Source organism: Saccharomycopsis crataegensis (genome assembly GCF_037102585.1).
Source record: "Saccharomycopsis crataegensis DNA, jcf7180000000098, whole genome shotgun sequence".
NCBI lineage: Eukaryota > Fungi > Ascomycota > Saccharomycetes > Ascoideales > Saccharomycopsidaceae > Saccharomycopsis > Saccharomycopsis crataegensis.
The window spans coordinates 1,646,501-1,665,306 of NW_027043838.1; the positions used below are offsets into that span (position 1 = coordinate 1,646,501).

At 37.3% G+C, this 18,806-nt stretch overlaps 6 protein-coding genes across 6 annotated transcripts; 2 read left to right on the plus strand and 4 right to left on the minus strand. All coding sequences in view use genetic code 12, as the record gives it.

The window, feature by feature from the left end:
• Positions 1-19: 19 nt before the first annotated feature.
• On the plus strand, positions 20-7,093 carry STT4 (1-phosphatidylinositol 4-kinase STT4; the record flags this gene model as incomplete). The annotated part of the gene is made up of 1 exon (XM_064999967.1): positions 20-7,093. One exon carries the CDS (start codon positions 20-22, stop codon positions 7,091-7,093), a length of 7,074 nt encoding a protein of 2,357 aa, XP_064856039.1.
• Positions 7,094-7,576: 483 nt separating this feature from the next.
• Positions 7,577-9,496, minus strand: DASC09_063840 (C2H2-type zinc finger protein; the record flags this gene model as incomplete). The annotated part of the gene is made up of 1 exon (XM_064999968.1): positions 7,577-9,496. The coding sequence occupies one exon, from the start codon at positions 9,494-9,496 to the stop codon at positions 7,577-7,579; it is 1,920 nt and encodes a 639-aa protein (XP_064856040.1).
• Positions 9,497-10,120: 624 nt separating this feature from the next.
• TIF6 (translation initiation factor 6) lies at positions 10,121-10,858 on the minus strand (the record flags this gene model as incomplete). The annotated part of the gene is made up of 1 exon (XM_064999969.1): positions 10,121-10,858. The coding sequence occupies one exon, from the start codon at positions 10,856-10,858 to the stop codon at positions 10,121-10,123; it is 738 nt and encodes a 245-aa protein (XP_064856041.1).
• Positions 10,859-13,359: 2,501 nt separating this feature from the next.
• On the minus strand, positions 13,360-15,093 carry DASC09_063860 (leucine-rich repeat domain-containing protein; the record flags this gene model as incomplete). Its single annotated transcript, XM_064999970.1, has 1 exon — positions 13,360-15,093. The coding sequence occupies one exon, from the start codon at positions 15,091-15,093 to the stop codon at positions 13,360-13,362; it is 1,734 nt and encodes a 577-aa protein (XP_064856042.1).
• A 451-nt stretch (positions 15,094-15,544) lies between these two features.
• On the minus strand, positions 15,545-17,023 carry IPI3 (chromatin-binding/pre-rRNA-processing protein IPI3; the record flags this gene model as incomplete). The annotated part of the gene is made up of 1 exon (XM_064999971.1): positions 15,545-17,023. The coding sequence occupies one exon, from the start codon at positions 17,021-17,023 to the stop codon at positions 15,545-15,547; it is 1,479 nt and encodes a 492-aa protein (XP_064856043.1).
• Positions 17,024-17,250: 227 nt separating this feature from the next.
• PBR1 (putative oxidoreductase) lies at positions 17,251-18,681 on the plus strand (the record flags this gene model as incomplete). Its single annotated transcript, XM_064999972.1, has 1 exon — positions 17,251-18,681. One exon carries the CDS (start codon positions 17,251-17,253, stop codon positions 18,679-18,681), a length of 1,431 nt encoding a protein of 476 aa, XP_064856044.1.
• Positions 18,682-18,806: the final 125 nt, after the last annotated feature.

Sequence of the window (18,806 nt, forward strand, 5' to 3'; positions counted from 1 at the left end):
ATCAAAAGACATTTCGGCAATGGATTATTTGCATAGTGGCAAGTACCGCAGCCTTTGCAAGGTGCTCAGAACTTATGTTAAAAATGGTTGTGTGTCGAAGTTTCAATCTCTAGTTGATTTCTTGCCGAATCAAGCAGAGACATTGACGGCTACCCATTTAGAACTCCTTTATGCTTTATCCAATTCTAGCTCACTTTTTTCAAAACACGCTGATCCTATCTTTTACAAAGGCATTCATGCTTCCTTTAGTGATATCTTGCGCCAAATATCTCGCAACAAGATTCACTTTAATGTTGAGTCGAATATAAATCAATATTTTCAAGCAACGTACCATTTGGTTAATTCTCTTGTTATTCTTGGAATCAATGGTGATAAAGGCATTTATGATAAAGTCACTGACCAATTGATTCTTAATTTGGAGGTCATCAGGGAAGAATTATCTAAAGCCACTGTCGATGATAATGAAAAGTTAATTTATTATTTTGTCTTGTTCGGATATTTGTTTGCATTCTCACATAATCCGAAGTTTATGGTTTTGTATTCCAATGAAGCGCATGATCCTTCTGAGTTGAAATTATTCAACCTAATCAATGGTATCATTGACAACCATCCATTTTTGAACCAATTAGAATCGATTATTGCAAACTCTTTGGTTATTCCATTAAATGAATCGAGTGCTTATTTTAGCAACGGCAGTGGAAGTGCGAATTATAAGCTACTTTTGCACTTCAATCTAAATTTTTTCAGAGTTTTCGGAAAAAATAATAGGACAACGGAATTTTCATCTTTATTGTTCTTGAAATATTTGAACTTGGTCAAATTGAACTTGATTCTTTACATTTCCAAAATTCCTGTCTCCAATATCGCACAGGCAAAAGAGTCTATCATTGAAACTTTAGTCTCATTGAGATCCAAGGAACTCGACACTAAGGAAGCACGAACCTCCCAGAACAAAGAAAAACCCATTGATCATTTAAACATCGACGATATTGCTTCGTCTACCGGGAGTTTTTCGGATGTTTCCACTGCCTCGGTTGAAACTTATTTAAAATCAAATGATTTGTCAAAAGCTGAATCGGGTCTTCTTCTGCAGATTTCTGCGCAATCATTGGAGCAGCTTTCTACATTTCAGAATGGCACCAACTTTATAATTTTATCGTCGTCCAATAGAATTGACTTGATATTTGAAAACAAATCATTGATTTTGGAAATACTCTCATGTTTGTACTTTTTGAAGTCGGTCAGTTATGAATTCATCCATAAAAACTTGTTGGTGAAAAATCTTATCATCAATTACACCCTGGCCTCTGGTTATTCTTCTCTAGTGGATGGTCATATTGCCGATAATATCTCAAACTCTGGTTTCTCATCCAGCTATCTACTTTCAAACTCAGTTCCTTCAACTGCTACCTCCAACAGTGAGTTCATTGACAATAACGAATTGATCAATCCAAGCTTGTCATTCAATATTTTTGGTTTATTGTCTTTGTTATCCATGGAGAATCTGACCACTCTGTCTGGCGAGTCTAACAATGAAGGCTCTTATGAAAACTTGTGCACTATTATCAACAAGAAGATTTCATTTTTAATCTTCAACAACCCAGGATTGAAATTCACCAAGGTGCTTAAGAAGTCATTGCGTTGCATTGCATTAGCGTATAAATACTCATCACAGGACAGTATCGTTGGATTGATTTATTCCTTGATAAATATGCTTTCTGTGGAAAATGCCGATGAGTCTGGGCTTACTTCTAGAGAATCTGAGGTCAAAATCAACGCATCACAAACTGGGACGGTTTCTAGAAGTATTGCTGGAACATTAAGAGCTCCAAGATTGACAAAAAGTGATATCAATGCATTAAAATCAAGTGGTGGAGGATTGGAAGCCTCCCCATCAAAGAGAGCGGCTGCTACATCATCGATCAGCTCTGCGTCATCGGTGTTGAATGACACTTCTTTCGCCCATAGCACCTCAGTATTAAAGAATGTTGATATGACAAAGACAAAAGATACGTCAATGAGCCAAATCGAGAGAATCTTTTCTAACAGTATCAAGTCAATCATTGAGTTGTGTAATAATTATCACCAAGAGGAGATCACAATGTTGGTGATGACAGTTTTGGTTCAAAAGTTCAGAATTTCTGGTACTCCAATAGTGGACCCATCAAAAAGCATGTCTTCAAATGCACTTGTCGGTTCTCAAGATCCAAAGAATTCTAAAACAGTGTCTGATTTGTTGAGTTTGACCATCGTTAAGAATTTGTGCAATTTAACAAAAAATTTACACGATGATAGCAAAAATTTCCAGTTATTGATGAAAACTTACTCCAACTTTTTGAATCATTCAATAAGCAAAAATCATTGGGTTTTAATTGAAGAATCCATCAATTCTTACTGCAAGATTGCCAAAATTCTAAAGAATAACTTCTACTTGTTTTCTAAAGACGACCTGGCGTCTAGCACTGGTTACTGGTCAATACCGCCAACTCTTGTCCCATCAAGCGGAAATAAATTTTCCTCATTATACAGTACCAATAAGAGACTTATCTACGATCTTACCAGTGCTTATGTTAATGAGAATTATAAGATTTTCCTTCACGAGGTTCTCAACAGTATGATTTCTAAAGGTGATAACATCAACAGCTTGGAAGATAATAGCCACCACCGGTCTCACTCTGAAATTTCAGAAGTGGCAAAGAAAATTGAAATTTATTTAAAACCATTGGCGATGCTTTTGCCGTCACCTTTTGAAAATGAATCTTGTTTGGCATTTAGTAATGACAGGATCGTGAAGCGTGGCAATCTTGTCATTGTTGATGAAGTATCTGTGGGATTATTTAGAAATCTTTGGTTTAATATGGTGGTTCATGGTATGAACATTGATTTGCTTCCATTATTAGTTCCTTCATTATCCAGCTCCATTGAGATGCCAAAGGCTAGCAAGGGAAAGAAAGCAATGTCTCCTACTGCTTCTGCAACTCAATGGAAATCAATCAAGTACTTGAAGATCATCGCGTTTAATTCGCCACCATTAGCCTCAAAATTATCCTGGAGTCATAATGAAAATCTCCTTGAGTTGAACACCGTTCTTAGAAGAGGCTCATCTCATTCCAACGTTAGGTTCCAAAAGAGTGTCTTGGAGACTATTGTTGATAATGGTAGTGGTATAAGTGGTGATGTGGACTTGGAAAAATCAATTATTTCTACCTTGGATACTGAAAACCCGGCTTCATTTAGAGGAAAAATCTCTTCCACACCAAAATTAATGTTTTTGGCAGCTACTATTTTCCTTGAGTTTTTCAGAATTGAATCTGGGGATTTCCATAAAGTTTTGTTGTACTTCTCTGACCCTTCTATTAAGCTAAGCAGCTTAGAAAAAGATATGAAGTACATTACCTATGAGATCTTGTCAACTTATATGCTTAAGATCAACTTGAACTTTAATTCTGTTAATGATGTACCTGCTGACATGAGAAATAGCCAAGAATTACATTTGCCTATTGTCAATCTTTTTACCATTAATCAAATCTCAGCACAAGTGAATGAAATGTTGACGTTGACCTGTGCTACTAATAGCTTCCTTCAAAGTATCGCGGTCAAGTGCTGCGATTTGCTTCTTAGTAAGGTTCCTGGTGTTTTATGTAATCAGGAATCATTTACGCTATTTAAGTTGCTTGATTTATTGAATTTATTATTTTCAAGCATTGTCAATTATGAAAAGCAAAGGTACACTCCAGTTTTGGAATACAGTTTGCCTACCTATGGTTTGAATCTGACGACCAATTGTCACGATATTACCTCATTCGAAAAAATCATCTTGTTGGATTCTTTGGAATGGAGAAAAGACACTTTTGGTAAATTGCAAGTTATGGCCAAACAATGGATCTTACGTGCCATCAATAACTCAGAACAGGTTGTAAAAAATTTGTTACAAAGTTATGTGGTGATAAATTCTAATATCTCCTCCACTGCTAGTAGCCAATTATATTCAACTATCAAGCATTATAAATCTGATAGTAGTGTCAACATGGGTGTATCATTCGCGGTTGAAATGTGTAAAAACATTACCACCACTGATAAAGAAATTTATAATATTGTGAACTCCACATACTTATCTTTCCCTAGCTCTTCTAAAATTGATACTTTGTCTGATTTCCTCATCAATTATAATATCAGTGCGGATTTGTCTGATATCAGATCAGAGTATAATGCTAGCAACTTTAAGACAAGGGCAGCCAAGTTGAGAAAGAAAATTGATGAATTGAGCGAAGGCTTGGAAAATGATAGGAAATTGTTATCTGCAGGGAAAAATTCATCTCGTCATCATGTTAACCACAGAAACAACAATATTATTCATATTATTGATGATATCTCCAACTTCTTATCGATATTGAAGAACTCTAGAAAGACTGCACAAAATCAAAAGGAAATCGAACAGTACGAGGCCGAGTTTGTGAAGTATTTGATTGAAATCCCGTTCAAGGTCTTTAATTGCGACATCTTGAAATACTGTATCTCAAATTGGTTAATTGTTTCCACTAATAACACTGAATTGCAGTTTTTGATTTTCAATGAAATTTTAAAGCATTTCCAACAAACCATCGTCGATGGTAAAGGGCTATTCAACAACCATCATGGAACTAATATTCAGTTTTTACCAGAATATAAAGAAATGGAGTATGCTCCTTCTAACAAGCAAGAGGCCAACCATTTTGCCTCACTTGCAAGTGAGTCTTTCAAAATCCATTTGTTGTTAATTAGGTTGATACAATCATTATTCCACTCGTCAACTTATCAAAGCAACAATTCTTTAAAAAATTTCAACAGTTTCATCATGTTTGTTTTGAAGAATTTCTTAAAGATCAGCTCCCATCCATTCTCCAGGTTATTGAGATTTGAAATTGTTAAATTATCGCTTGATATTTTAAGTGCCAATTTGTCTATCAGAAATGCCAAAATCTCTGATGGCGTATTGCAGGTTAAAAACTCTGTTACTTTCCATAATTTCTTCAGTAGCTTTGCTAATTTGATCATGGATGCATCATTGAATTGGTTCAAGCAAAGAAAAATCCCGCCTTTCGGTGACAACTTATTGAAGATTATGGCCGATTTTGATATTTTGATTGACGTGGCCAACACTATCTCCCGCTTGAACTTGACCGGGGACAACGATTTGGTTTTAAAGAAAAAAATGTTGCTTGTGTTTTTGAATGATGAAATCAATTCTATGAGTATTTGGCTAAACCCTCTAGGTGAAAATAAGTCTATTAGCAAAGAATATGACTTCAATTATGCCAACAACTTGGTTTCTTCCGGGAGTATTAATGAGAAATTCTTAATGGATGCTTATGAATTGAACCCGGTTTTTGCGGTGAATATCGTTTTGAGAATTGTGAATCTGGGTGTTGCTGGTTCTGGAGGGATTTCTTACAAGATGTTCTTGAAAAAGCTTCTTCTTAATGACGGCTTATCAGCCATTAATTGTCCAGATGCTATTGCAATTTTGTTAGATGTTGACCTATATGATCATCAGGACCAACATATTTTGACCAATGAATCTGCAACCAATAGTAATCCTTTGAAACATTTATTATACTGGGACCCGGTGTCTCCTATTGATGCTATTAATCTATTCTTGCCTCCATTTGGTGAAAACCCATTTGTGTTGCAATACGCGATGAAGTCCTTGATTTCCCATGAGGTCAACGTCACCTTCTTTTATGTTCCTCAGATTGTCCAGATGCTCAGATATGATTCCGAGGGCTATGTGCAAAAATTCATTTTGGAAATGGCACAGATTTCCCAATTGTTTGCTCACCAAATTATCTGGAACATGCTTGCTAACAGCTATAAGGACGATGAAGGAACTATTGAAGATGATTTGAAGCCAAAATTAGATGAGGTGAAAGATTTGATGACAAAATCATTCTCCCCTGTTGACTTCGCCTATTACGAGAAGGAATTTTCTTTCTTTAAAGAAATCACCGGAATTTCGGCAAAATTGAAACCTTACATCAAGAAAACAAAGGCCGAGAAGAAATTGAAGATCGATGAAGAAATGAGAAAGATCAAGGTCGAACCTGGTGTATACTTACCAAGTAATCCTGATGGTATTTTGGTAGATATTAACAGAACGTCTGGTAAACCCTTGCAATCGCATGCCAAGGCCCCATTCATGGCAACTTTCAAGATCAGTAAAAAAGTACATGTATACGATGAAGACAGCGGAGATGATGACATTGCGATCAATATTGAAGATGCCGACGGGGTTAAGAATGATGATAATGTCAACACCACCATTGTCGAGACATGGAAAAGTGCTATTTTCAAAGTTGGTGATGATTGTCGTCAAGATGTTTTGGCGTTACAATTAATTTCTGTCTTCAGGTCAATCTGGACGAACAATAACTTAGATTTGTACGTGTTCCCAAATCGTGTCACTGCCACCGACGCCGGATGTGGTATTATTGATGTTTTGCCAAATTCTGTTTCTAGAGACATGTTGGGTCGTGAAGCTGTTAACGGATTATATGAGTATTTTATTACCAAGTTTGGTCCTGAATATTCAACTGAGTTCCAAGTAGCGAGAAATAATTTGATTAAATCATTGGCAGCATACTCCATCATTTCGTATTTGTTGCAATTTAAGGACCGTCATAATGGTAACATTATGTATGATGATCAGGGACACATTCTCCATATTGATTTTGGTTTCTGCTTTGATATTGTTCCAGGTGGGGTGAAGTTTGAGGCCGTTCCTTTCAAATTAACAAAGGAGATGATTTTGGTTATGGGGGGAAGCAATGATACTCAATCATTTAAGAGATTTGAGGAGCTTTGTGTCCAAGGTTACCTAGCTGCTAGACCATACATGGACGTTATTGTCAAGAATGTTTTACCGATGCTTAACAGTGGTTTGCCATGTTTCAAAGGAATGACAACTATTAAGAATTTGAAGGCTCGGTTTGTTCCTGGGAAAACTGAGAAAGAGGCAGCATTGTACATGAGAAAGTTAATACGTAAAAGTTACGAAAGTTTCTTTACAAAAGGGTACGATGAATTCCAACGTATCACTAATGGTATTCCTTATTGATTTAAATAGAATTTTGGTTTGATGCTTTTATTTTTGCTTTGGCCTCTTTTTTTTTTCAATCAATTTTCATTATTATTATTATTCTTATTATTATAAACGTTTTTTTGTTATTGTTTTTTACATTTCATGATAATATTTTGTAGCATATAATATATTATAAGAGATTTTAAAGGTTGAAAGTTTATATAGTACAGAAAAATAACACTAACGAGAGAGAGTTAATATACCAAAAAAAAATTGATTAGCGGCTTTGCACTTGAGTTTGATGATGAGATAAAGGGCCAAATAATATGAACAAGAAAAACAAAAAAAAAATATTCTCCAAATACCAAAATGAAAAAAATAAGAACAATTAAAACAGTGAAATAGCGAAACAATTAAAAGGAAAAATGATGAGTGGAATATGATGCAAAACAGGTTGGGAAAAGTCTCCAACTAATGCGACTATCTGAAAAAGTAGAATCTCAAATTACAAAGGCTCTCTCAATGAAGTCTAGCAGTGAGTGGCAATACCTTTCTCAGTCCATTGAAACTTATTGGTGTCAATGGAGCACTATTTCTACCATTAGAAGTACCACTAAATGAGTTTTCCTTATCTTCCTCGTAGATAAAAAACTCAGAATCGTTTTTTCGCTTATTCTCTTCCATGTCAACAACGTTGAAAGCATTCTGGACAGTTTGTTCCAATTTATCAGCAAGCTTTTTATCATCCTCGACAGCGATCTTCTTCGGTCTGCCTCTCTTCTTCTTTGGCTTGTTGATATTGGCATCAGTCTCGATCCCTCCAACACAAATGTTTCTTTCTTTATGGCGACGCAAGGCATCAATTCTTGTGAATCCTTTGCCACAAAGACAGGAGAATTTATTATTTTCGTGGATCTTCTCATGACGATGCAAATCATGCTGACGAACAAAACTTTTGCTGCAGCCATCGAATGAGCATTTGTATGGTCTATCACACAAGTGAGTTTGGATGTGAGATCTGATGTTATATCTTCTTTGAAACACCTTTCCACAGTTGTTGTAGTTGCAAATGTATTTTTTGTTATTGTCAGGACCAAGGATAAACTGATCGATATAACCAGGAGGCAAGGTTGACACTTTGTCTGCGCCTTTTCTCTTAGGTTTTTGGTGGGTGTATGTGTGATGGTGGTGGTGATGGTGCATCTGTGGAGGTGAAGAAGATACGAGATTATCGGAATTACTAGTTTGTGGGGCAGCCATTATTCCTTCCCACGAGAGCTGCTCTTTGTTGGGATTTGGAATAGACTTAAGTGGGGAGCTGTTATGGGAAGAGGATGGAGTTGTAGTTTGCATGTAAGTATATTCTTCAGGGGATGTGAATGAAGGAGCATTTTGAGAGAATTGAGAATACTTCGGGGATGGGGTCATATAGATATTAGGAGGAGCACAAGTATTTTGGCTTTTCAAATCTGGGGTGGCTCTTTCCGGATACGAATTTGGAGGCTGTAATGGCATGTTGTTCACATTAAAGCTTCTTTTGACGGGCGATGGATTAGCAGTTGCGATTGGGGTTGGGTAGCAGCTTTCTGAATTTTCTGCCATTGGACTGTGGCTATGATAGGACCCTCTTAAATTCTGGGGTGGCTGACTTACTGTAGTATCCAAAATCTCTTGAATATTGTTACCGTAGTGACCAATGGTTTGCTTTGGCATCATTTTGGCAATTTCAGAAGCAAACTGGGAAGGTTGTGGTTTAGCATTGGTAGGAAGTGTAGGAGGATCTGGAGGAAACTTGTACGAAGTTGGTCTGTTGCTTGTAATGATATAATCTTTGGACAAAGTAATGGCTTTTGGATCAATGATTTTGTTCAATCTTCTAGTATTTCTTTCCTTAGCAGGCGAAGGAATGGTAGGTCCTGATGCCGAGGGATTTGAGGATGGAAGAGTGTTAATGACATCTTTCAAGTCAATAGGATTAATACCAGGAATAGATAATTCCCTGCCGTGGAACCCAAATATAGCTGTCCCACTAGGTTTCTTTGAATGCCTTTTGTAGCTTTGCTGTGAGTGATGCTGTTTTGTCCCGACATTGTTACTGCTATTCAATTCAGCCATACCAGATGGCAAATCCAAGCTTTGAAAACCTAAAAGAGCTTCGTTGATTGAGCTGTTTAATTGTTCAACCTGGTTGAAGTTATCATATTGTGAGAGTTGGGGTTGTGGCTGTTGAGGTTTTTCTTCTTCTTGGAACATGAAGTTGTCAACGTCATTGAGGAATTGTTGTGCAAAGAGGTCAAGATTGTTGTTGTTATTGCTGTTGTTGTTGCTGTTCGTCTGGTAGTTGCTCTTGTTATTATCAAACAAGTTGTTGTAAAAGCTCTGCTCATCGACGTTGAAATTTAGCAATGCTGAGTAGCTGCTTGAATGTTTAGCTTCCATGATTCTGATGTGATAATATACCTCGCCAGCAAGGTGCAGATGTTGGTTGTAGTGTTACTCTGATGTGCAATGGAAGACCCAATTTAAAAAGAGAATAAAAATTTTATTAATTCCAAGGAGATGGTTGACAGTTGCTATCAAGAAAATGGGCAGCAGGAAACTTTCTGGTGCAGGATATATGCCAAACACATCATATTTAAGGCCAATAGAAGGTTGAATGCATGTTAAGGCGAGAAGACGTTACCTTCCTCTTTGGGGAAAGAGTAAACATCGCTGTGGTGTTTACTATGCACGTGACAAACAGGGTTTTAGACGGGAGAGAGTATGTGTCACGTGTGTAGGCAACAAGTTAAACCAGGCATAGCTATGTCAACTAGTTATAGAGGTTACATATAACCTGCAAAGTCAACCATACCATTGCAATTACAATCGTGGAAAGTTTTCAAGTAATCGACATGAGAATTTCGTGAGGAAAAGAAAAAAAGAAAGCAACAGAAAAAGAATTACTATATTACTAGTGGTACAAAAGATGGTAATAAAAAAAAAAAAAGAAGCTCTGTAATGGGGGGAAATGCAGATAAATGGTGTAAGACAATTTAGTTTGAATCATAGATTTATATGGAATTAGGAGTAAGTTTCGATCAAAGTATCACGCAAGTTGGTGTTAATAGCGTTTGGTTGGTTATCCTGTAACTTGAAAATACTTTCAAGAACACTTAATTCTGGAGCAGTTGTATCCAAACCGGCAACTGCTAACCAATCATTTACCACAATACCAGCACCAACAACAGAACTACCTCTGTTAACGGTACCTGCAACTATTGGAACTTGTAACAAACTCGACAATTCTTCTTGATCTTGAACAGAAGTTTGAGGGTGAACCAACCCACCTTGGTTGGACAAAGCACAATATGAACCAACTAAAACATTTCCAGCAATAGTTTGTCTAAAAACTTCAACACCCAAAGTATCAGCAATTATTTCTTCAGTTTCCCTTTCAATATCTGGGTGTACTAAAGCAACATAATCGTTACAACAGATGACATTTCCCAAAGCCGACAAAGTTTCTTCGACTCTCTTGATCTGAACGGAATCTGGCAAAGAATTTCTGATGTGCATCAACTCCTGGTCAGTAGTCTGAGTTGGAACTAACAAACCTCTTCTGTTACCGGCAGTCATTCTACCAATAATTCTGTTACCAGCAATGGTTGTGTGAGCCATAGGGATGACATCTCCTAGTTCGGCTTCGAAGGCAGAATAGAAATTTTCTGATCCACCGACGGCAATCAAACAGTATGAGTTTGTCAACTTGGAGAAGACACCTACTTCATTGGAGTTTTCAAATTGAGTTCTGGTAGCCATGGTTTTCAGTAAAACAAAAGTGTTCAGGTATGGCAGAGGTATCACGATATAAGTTTATAATAAAGTAGCAAAAAAAACAAGCAATAGTCTCCTGTTTTTTTTGTTTAAAAGATAAAGATTTATTTCTTCAAAAGTGAATCAAGAGAAATCAATCAAAATGCCGTTAATAAATACAGATTTATTGAACTAGTATTACTAATCTTTAATGAAACTAATATAAGAATTCAAACACACAAAAAAAAAAAAAAAAAAAAAAAAAAAAAAAAAAAAAAAAAAAAAAAAAAAAAATTTTCCTTGTCACATGATTTAAAAGTAATACTCGACGGAAACGTGACCATAATAGTAAGCCGGTGCGGTGGGTAATCGGTGGACTTTTTTTCAAGGATTACTCGCTACAGAATCTCTAATAGCCTTGCTTATGGATCATTAATTTTGAGACGCCTTTTGACGTATTTACATGGAAGCCCAATCCGACTCAACTATTGTTGGGAATGAGGTTTGTTTTTGAAAAAATTTGTGGCGCTAATGCACGAGCGCGAGGCACATTCGTAACATGCATGGAATGGTTATATCCGTAGGCATCTAAGATTAGTGACTAAAGTTTACAGATAGTATTTTAATCTACACTACCATGCTCTCTCGATTTAGGGTATAAATACCAAGGCTTGGCCTTGGCAAAATACTTCTTCTTTGTTCCTTTTTTTTTTATTCATTATCAAATTTCAATTCTTTTATTCATTTCTTTTTCTATTCTAACTATGCAATTGTCTACCTCCGTTTTATTGTCCGTTGCCGCTTCCTTGGCCTCCTTCGCCTCTGCCGCTCCAGTTGAAAGAAGCACTATTTCTCCACCAAAGCTCGACTTCAATGTCATCAGATACGGTGCTGCTAACTCTACTCATTCAAAATTCATGGGTAGAAGAGCCATCAGAGCCGCCTCCTCTGCTGGTGTCAACTTGCAATTGGATAACGAATATTCTTTATACTTGGCCGAAATCGAAATCGGTACCCCAGGCCAACAAATCCACGTTGATGTTGACACTGGCTCCTCTGACTTGTGGGTCCCAGGTGCAGGTACTCAATCCAACTACGGTACCTACGACAGCTCTCAATCTTCCACTTACCAAGTCGACAGATCCGGTTTCAGCATTAGTTATGGTGATGGCTCTTCTGCCTCTGGTAACTGGGCCAAGGAATCCGTCACCATTGGTGGTGCTACAGTCACCGGCTTGGAATTCGGTGATGCCACTACCCAAAACGTCGGGCAGTCTATCATGGGTGTTGGTATGAAAGGTAATGAAGCCGCTGCTCAATCATCCGATCCATTCACTTACGACAACTTGCCTTTGCAATTGGCCAACCAAGGTATCATTTCCAAGGCCGCCTACTCCTTGTACTTGAACAACTTGGACGCCACTTCCGGTTCTATCTTGTTCGGTGCCGTCGACAAATCCAAATACTCTGGTGACTTGAAGACCTTGTCTATTATAAACATCGATGACTCTGGCTCTTCCACCTCCGAAGCCGTGGCCTTCTTCGTTAACTTGGATGGCGTTGCATCTGGCGATAACACCTTCGCTTCTACTACATATCCTGCTTTGTTGGACTCCGGTACCACCTTGATCTACGCTCCATCCGACGTTGCCCAAGCTGTCGGTCAACAATACGGTACCTACTCTTCCCTGGCTGGTGGTTACACTACCTCTTGCTCCACTCAAGGTGAAGATTTCACCTTCACCTTCGGTGACAAGACAATCACCGTCCCATTCAGCAACTTGTTGTACAACACCAACGGTCAAGCCCAGGGTGAATCCGATGAATGTTTGGTCGGCGTCTTGGACTCTGGCTCCCAATACTACATCCTCGGTGATGGTTTCTTGAGATCTGCTTATGTTGTCTACGACATTGCTGACTCCGAAATCCAAATTGCACAAGCTAACTACAACACAGGTGCTTCGGAAATCGTTTCTTTGTAATTCGGTCCTCTTCATCCATTTTGAGCTAGCCTCATCATATTGAAGTCTCACTTCTAATTTTCAATTCTTTGAGCTCCTTTTTCACTTCTTATTTTAGCTTATATGATTTTTATGATTTATTTCAATTAATTGTTTTCTCAAACTTATTTGTGTAAACTGATGGTATCCTTAAGAGTCTGTCTGATTATCTAATTAGTTACATGCTTCCAAAATCTTGTGGAATGATTCGGCAACAACAGATTCTTCTTGAAACTCGCTCGTCATGATAGATATTTTCTCAGAACAATGAGAAATCGGAGAGGACAGCGATTCATTAACTAGCATTTTTTAAGCGCCTAATTCATTAATATGAAAGAAGCATCAGTTATGATTCTTTGCAAAATTCTCTAATGCATTATTCTAATGCGAACAACGTTTTTACAACGATTGGAAAATTTAGGGAAGTTTGGAACTATCATTCTGGAATTATGTATTACTTGTTGTTGTTGTTATTGTTGTTTGGTTATTTTTGTTTGGTTTGGCATTCTAACGTGACTTTTTGCTCTTCTCTTTTCTTTTAATTTCCATCAAAAGATTGCTAAAAACAGTAGATTTAGTTGCTTCGCCAAGAAGACAGGAAATAACTAGCTCATTATTATTACCAAACAACTTATCGAATTCAAATTTCAACTCGGCGTTAAATTTTTCAATTTTCGTTGCGGATCTCAAACTGTAATTGAGACTAAAATTCTCAACTGCTGGAATCTCATTTTCAAAAAGAGATAGACTTTTTAAATTTCGTAGTTTTCCAATATCACCCAAGTTTTCAAAGTTTTTAACAGGAACGCCACATAAATCCAAACTTCTAAGAGCCGGGAAATCGGCCAAATGTCTCAAGTTAGAGACAGGGTTGTGAGAAATATCGAATTCCCTAAGGCTATGAAGACTCAAATCTGAGATATCTGAAATGTTGTTTTGTTTAACATTAAGCTTTGTAATAGATAAAAGGATTTCTAAGCCATTCAAAGAAGTAAGCTTGTTTCCTTCAAGATTTAAGTTTACAAGTTTAGGACAGTTCAAGGGTATAATACTTGAAATCTTGTTGCGACTGACATCAAGCTTGATGAGACTCAGAATATCATCGAGACCTTTTAATGAGTCAAGTTCATTGTTATGAAGGTTCAATTCTATTAATTTTGGCAAATGAGAAAACCCTGTAACCACGCTAGAAATTTTGTTATCGGACAAATTGAGATGCGTAAGTTTTGGTAAATTGGGTAATTTTCCTAATTGAACGATTCCCCATTCCAGGGTAATTTCCAATGAATTCAAGTTTTTCAAGTACTTCAAGTTTGGAATTGAAGGCAATCCAAGCCTCTTCAATTTTAATTCTTCCAAATTCGTGATGTTGTGGAAATCAAGCGTCAGTGGAATAATTTGCATATCCGAAAGCTCAAGCGATACTAAATCCGTGGTTCCGATTGTTTCAATGGTACCGTGTTTCAATGATAATTTTTTTAATTTTGGGAAATTTTTTGAAACCATATTCGAAGTGACACCAGGTGCGATCCCCGTGGCAAAGGTTATTGCCAATTCTTTTAAATTGGAAAGCTTCCAAGTAGAGCCATCGAAATTCTGCACGCAGTAACACAATTCTAACCTCTTCAACTTGGAAAAATCGTACTCCGACGGCGAAAGCTCACTAGCTAATACAGGATAATTGAATAACTTCAAAAATTTTAAAGAATCGAGGCCATCCAGTAGCATGTTTTCAGCCGCATCAACGACGATTTCCATTTCTGTAAGCTTCTTGGTAATGCCAGATATAGGAATTGAGGCCCTTATAGATTGCAATTGCATAGCAGAGTTAATAAACCTCACCAAACTTTCCATTTCATGTTTGTCATATCGGATATACCGAGTTTGATATAAATGGATTCTTTTCACGTATTTCCCAACATGATCCATAGATTTATTATCCTTGAAAAAATCTGATGCAAGACATGTAACTTCCGTGGAACCATCATCAAACACCCCAGAGATTTCGGATGTTTCAGGTAAAGTAGTGATAAAAAACGGCAAATTCTTGATTCTGGGTTCCCTTTGGTCTAGGTTTTTAGCAATGGCAATTTTGTCAAACAAAGCAGCATCGATACAGTCTAATAATACTGGTGCATCGACGTCAATTATCAAATTCCGTAATTCCGCCAATTTGTTGTTTGGTGTGTATTTGAAGACATTTGTCAACAATTCTGGTGGAAGCCTGTTCAAAATGACCATTACCTCTCAAGCATAGGTTGATTTAACTGTCATTTGTGTGCTTGGAGAACACACCGCTCTCCGAAGAATTCAAATATTAGTGATCAGTGACTAGTTACCCGCCCACATGTTATCAAATGTATTTCCCGATGGGCATCGAGGATCTTGATTGATCAACTTAATGGTTTGAGAATTGTAATTCAGTTGTGTGAAATAATACTAACATGAAATAACGCCACTTACAAGTCCCAGATTACTCACTAAAAATCACTACATTGCACCTCTCTACTATATGAGTGAAAAAGTATCTCCTAAGACAATCAATTCTCTATCAATTAGAAGTAGCTATATAAGATAGCTCTACAGAATTTGATAAACATCCGGAGGCCAGCCAAGAAAAAAAAAAGAAAAAGAAATCAAAAAGAAAAAAAAAAAAAAAATCGTTAATAAAACACAGATCTATTCAGTTCAGTTACTGGTTTACTAGTTTTGTATGTTCCTCAAATAATTCCTCGTGAATTTTCTTGAGCTCAGAATACGCTTCATTGACTTTGTCAAGCTTTTCTTGTAATTGTGGTGATTCATCTTTCCCAGCATTCATTGGAGAGGCTTTGAAATTCAGCTCCTGTGCTGCAACTTGTGCCAAATATTCATCGAAATCATAGTCCATCTTGTGGTTGTTATTAAGAATATTGTAATGATAATCGTTCTCTGGTATCTGCATGGATAACTCATGATTATTGAAATCATTTGAATCAGCCAAAGTTCTTTTTAATTGTGGGACTTTGCGGTAATTATTGGCTTTCTTTGTACCCAAAATGTTCTCCGACTCGTTAAAGTTTTTAGACAATGTAGGAGAGATCTTCAAGTACGTTACCATACCATTCACCGGTTTAAGGGACTTTAAGCTCTGCTTGGTCACAATGTCGCAAACGAGGACCTTACCATCTGAGTCTCCTGACACCAACAAAGTTCCGTCAAAAGAAACGTCCAATGAGGTTATTTTGAGGGTGTTGGAAGAGTTTTCTTGTTGTTGGTGGGCCATGAAACTCCACTTGAGTTCTGGGTCATCCTCAAGAGTGACAATTCTTGACTTTTCACCAATGAAACGAAGTTTCTTTGTGGAGTCTATTTCAAATAAGTTCACCTGTCTTATCGACCCGTTATCTAAACCCAAATATAGTGTTCTAAAAGCTGGATCGCTGGCAATGCTACACACTGGGAAAAGCAGGACCAATGTCATTTGAAGTTTCAGTGTGTTCAAATCATAAACTCTGCAAGTGGAATCGGCGGACGCGGTCACTAATCTCAAATCGTTGTTGATTCCTGAAGTGATCAAAAAGTCCGTCACAGGCAATGTATGATCAGTAATAGCGTGTAATGGCTTGATAGTAGGGCTGTTGCTAATTAGTTCCAAGACTCTGAAAACTAACACTCTAGAATCATCAGAACTTGTGACCAAGAAATTATTGTTATTGGAGAATTCAATCTTGTTGATCTTTTGGTAATGAACTGACTTATTGAACAACAAATTTCCCGAGCACACTTCCCACACATATAATTTACCTGTAATACTTCCCCCAATCAAAAGCCAAGGTAATTGTAGTTCGGTTTTCGTATCATCATGTTCCAGACCTTGGTCAATAGACTTCATGTTGTGATGGGTCAAAGCTAGACAAGATAATTGTTCCGGAATTGGAATTTTTTGAATTGGAGCTTCCTTCCCATGAACATAGACTTGAATTAACGCCTTATTTTTAGTAGCAACGAAAACTTTGTCATTATCACCATTCATAAACCCAGTAGATACTACCCCATTAAGATGTGCATTGGCAAACTTGTAAGCGTAAGAAAAAGTGTTAGAGTGGATTGATGTGCTAAATCCGACAGAATTTTCACCATTCTTATCGTCAGCAAGTCCACCGCCGATATAAGTAACTATTTCTTCCATTATAAAGTGTATTTAAACTGACTTTTCACTATTAGAGGGAAATGAAAAAAAAAAAAAAAAAAAAAATTCACACTTTTAAAATTTTATTGAGGGTGCCCGGGCCTCATCGCGGTTTTGTGCCCGCGGTGGAAATTTGGAAAATCTGACAAAAACATCGATTTTCAGAGCGCTATTGACGGATGAAGCATTTTAAATTGGCCACTTAATATATTCTCCAAATCACGACAATGCCTATTCCTATTCTCGCGTCTGCTTTGCAAGATGGTGTCGAAGTTATTCCTGGCTGGGAATATATCAAGAACTATGGCCCAATCGCCGTTAGCGTTTTCTTATTGAAGAATTACTTTGCCGGATCAAGAAACACTTGGGAGATGAACTTCCATGGAAGAGTGTTCATTGTGACCGGAGGAACTTCTGGTTTGGGCGCTAGTGTGGTTGATGAATTGGCATCAAAGGGAGCTCAGTTAGTGCTCTTGGTGAAGAATTTACACGATGAATGGGTCATAGATTACGTTGAAGGTCTCCGAGAGAAACACGGAAATCAATTGATTTACGCCGAAGAATGTGATCTAAACTCCTTGCACTCAATTAGAATGTTTGTCAGCAGCTGGCTTAATAGCCGTAACCCCAGAAGACTTGATGGGGTTGTGTTGTGCGCCGGGGAATCTTTACCAATAGGAAAACCAAGACAATTATCCGCTGATGGCGTTGAAAAGCAAATAGCCATCAATTATCTTGCAAACTACCACTTGCTCACTTTGCTTGCTCCGGCAATCAGATCGCAACCTTCGGATCGTAAGGTCAAAATCTTGACTACTTCATGTTTATCGCAAGTGTTCGGTAACGTTGATCTCGAAGACTTATTATGGGAAGATCGAAAATATCCTTCCAACACACCATGGAAAGTCTTTGGTACTTCAAAATTGATGTTAAGCTGTTTTGTGAAGGAATACCAGAGAAGATTAGACACTTATGAGAGAAGTGATAAAACCAGTATGAGCGTCAGGGCAAATATCGTTAACCCTGGGATGATGAGATCGCCATCAACCAAGAGATTCCTCTCTTTGGGATCTATTTTCGGGTTGATGATGTATGTTTTATTATATCCAATCCTATGGATATTTCTCAAATCAACATATCAAGGTGCTCAGTCATTTTTCTATGCCTTATCTAACCCAGAATTGAACGTTCGACCGGGAGGATCTTTTATTCAGGAGTGTTCGGTGGTTCAAAAGAAGACTAAAAAGGAGCTTAACGATGAAGAATTTCAAAAGAAGCTATACGAAGAAACAGAAAAATTGATCAACGATATTGAAAAGAGATCAGCAACCAGGCGCAATCAATCATCAACAGCCGCTAACAAGAAAAATAAGAAGAAGGGCAAGAAACAGCCTGCAAAAAAGGATGAAAAAGAACCTGAAAAGCCAGGGATTTCGTTAATGCAAACGAAGGGGGATGCCTTAGAACGTGAGTTGCTGAAGATGGACAAGACTCTTCCATTATTTGGTGATTTTTCCGGTAATGCGCCAAAATCCAAGGAAAATAAGTATCTTAAAGCCTTGGATGCCAAATTTGAAGCACAACTTGCTTCTAGAAACCAGGCAAAGACTACGTCAACTGAAGTTACCACAGAAAAACCGAAGAGTCGTAAAATATAAAGCTAAATAAGTAATAAAAAGAGGGGGAGATTGAGAAAGACTATATTATTATTGATCGTAAAATTCATTTGCTAATATACATTTTTTTTTTGTTTTTTGTTTTTTTTTTTAATGGAACAATTCCT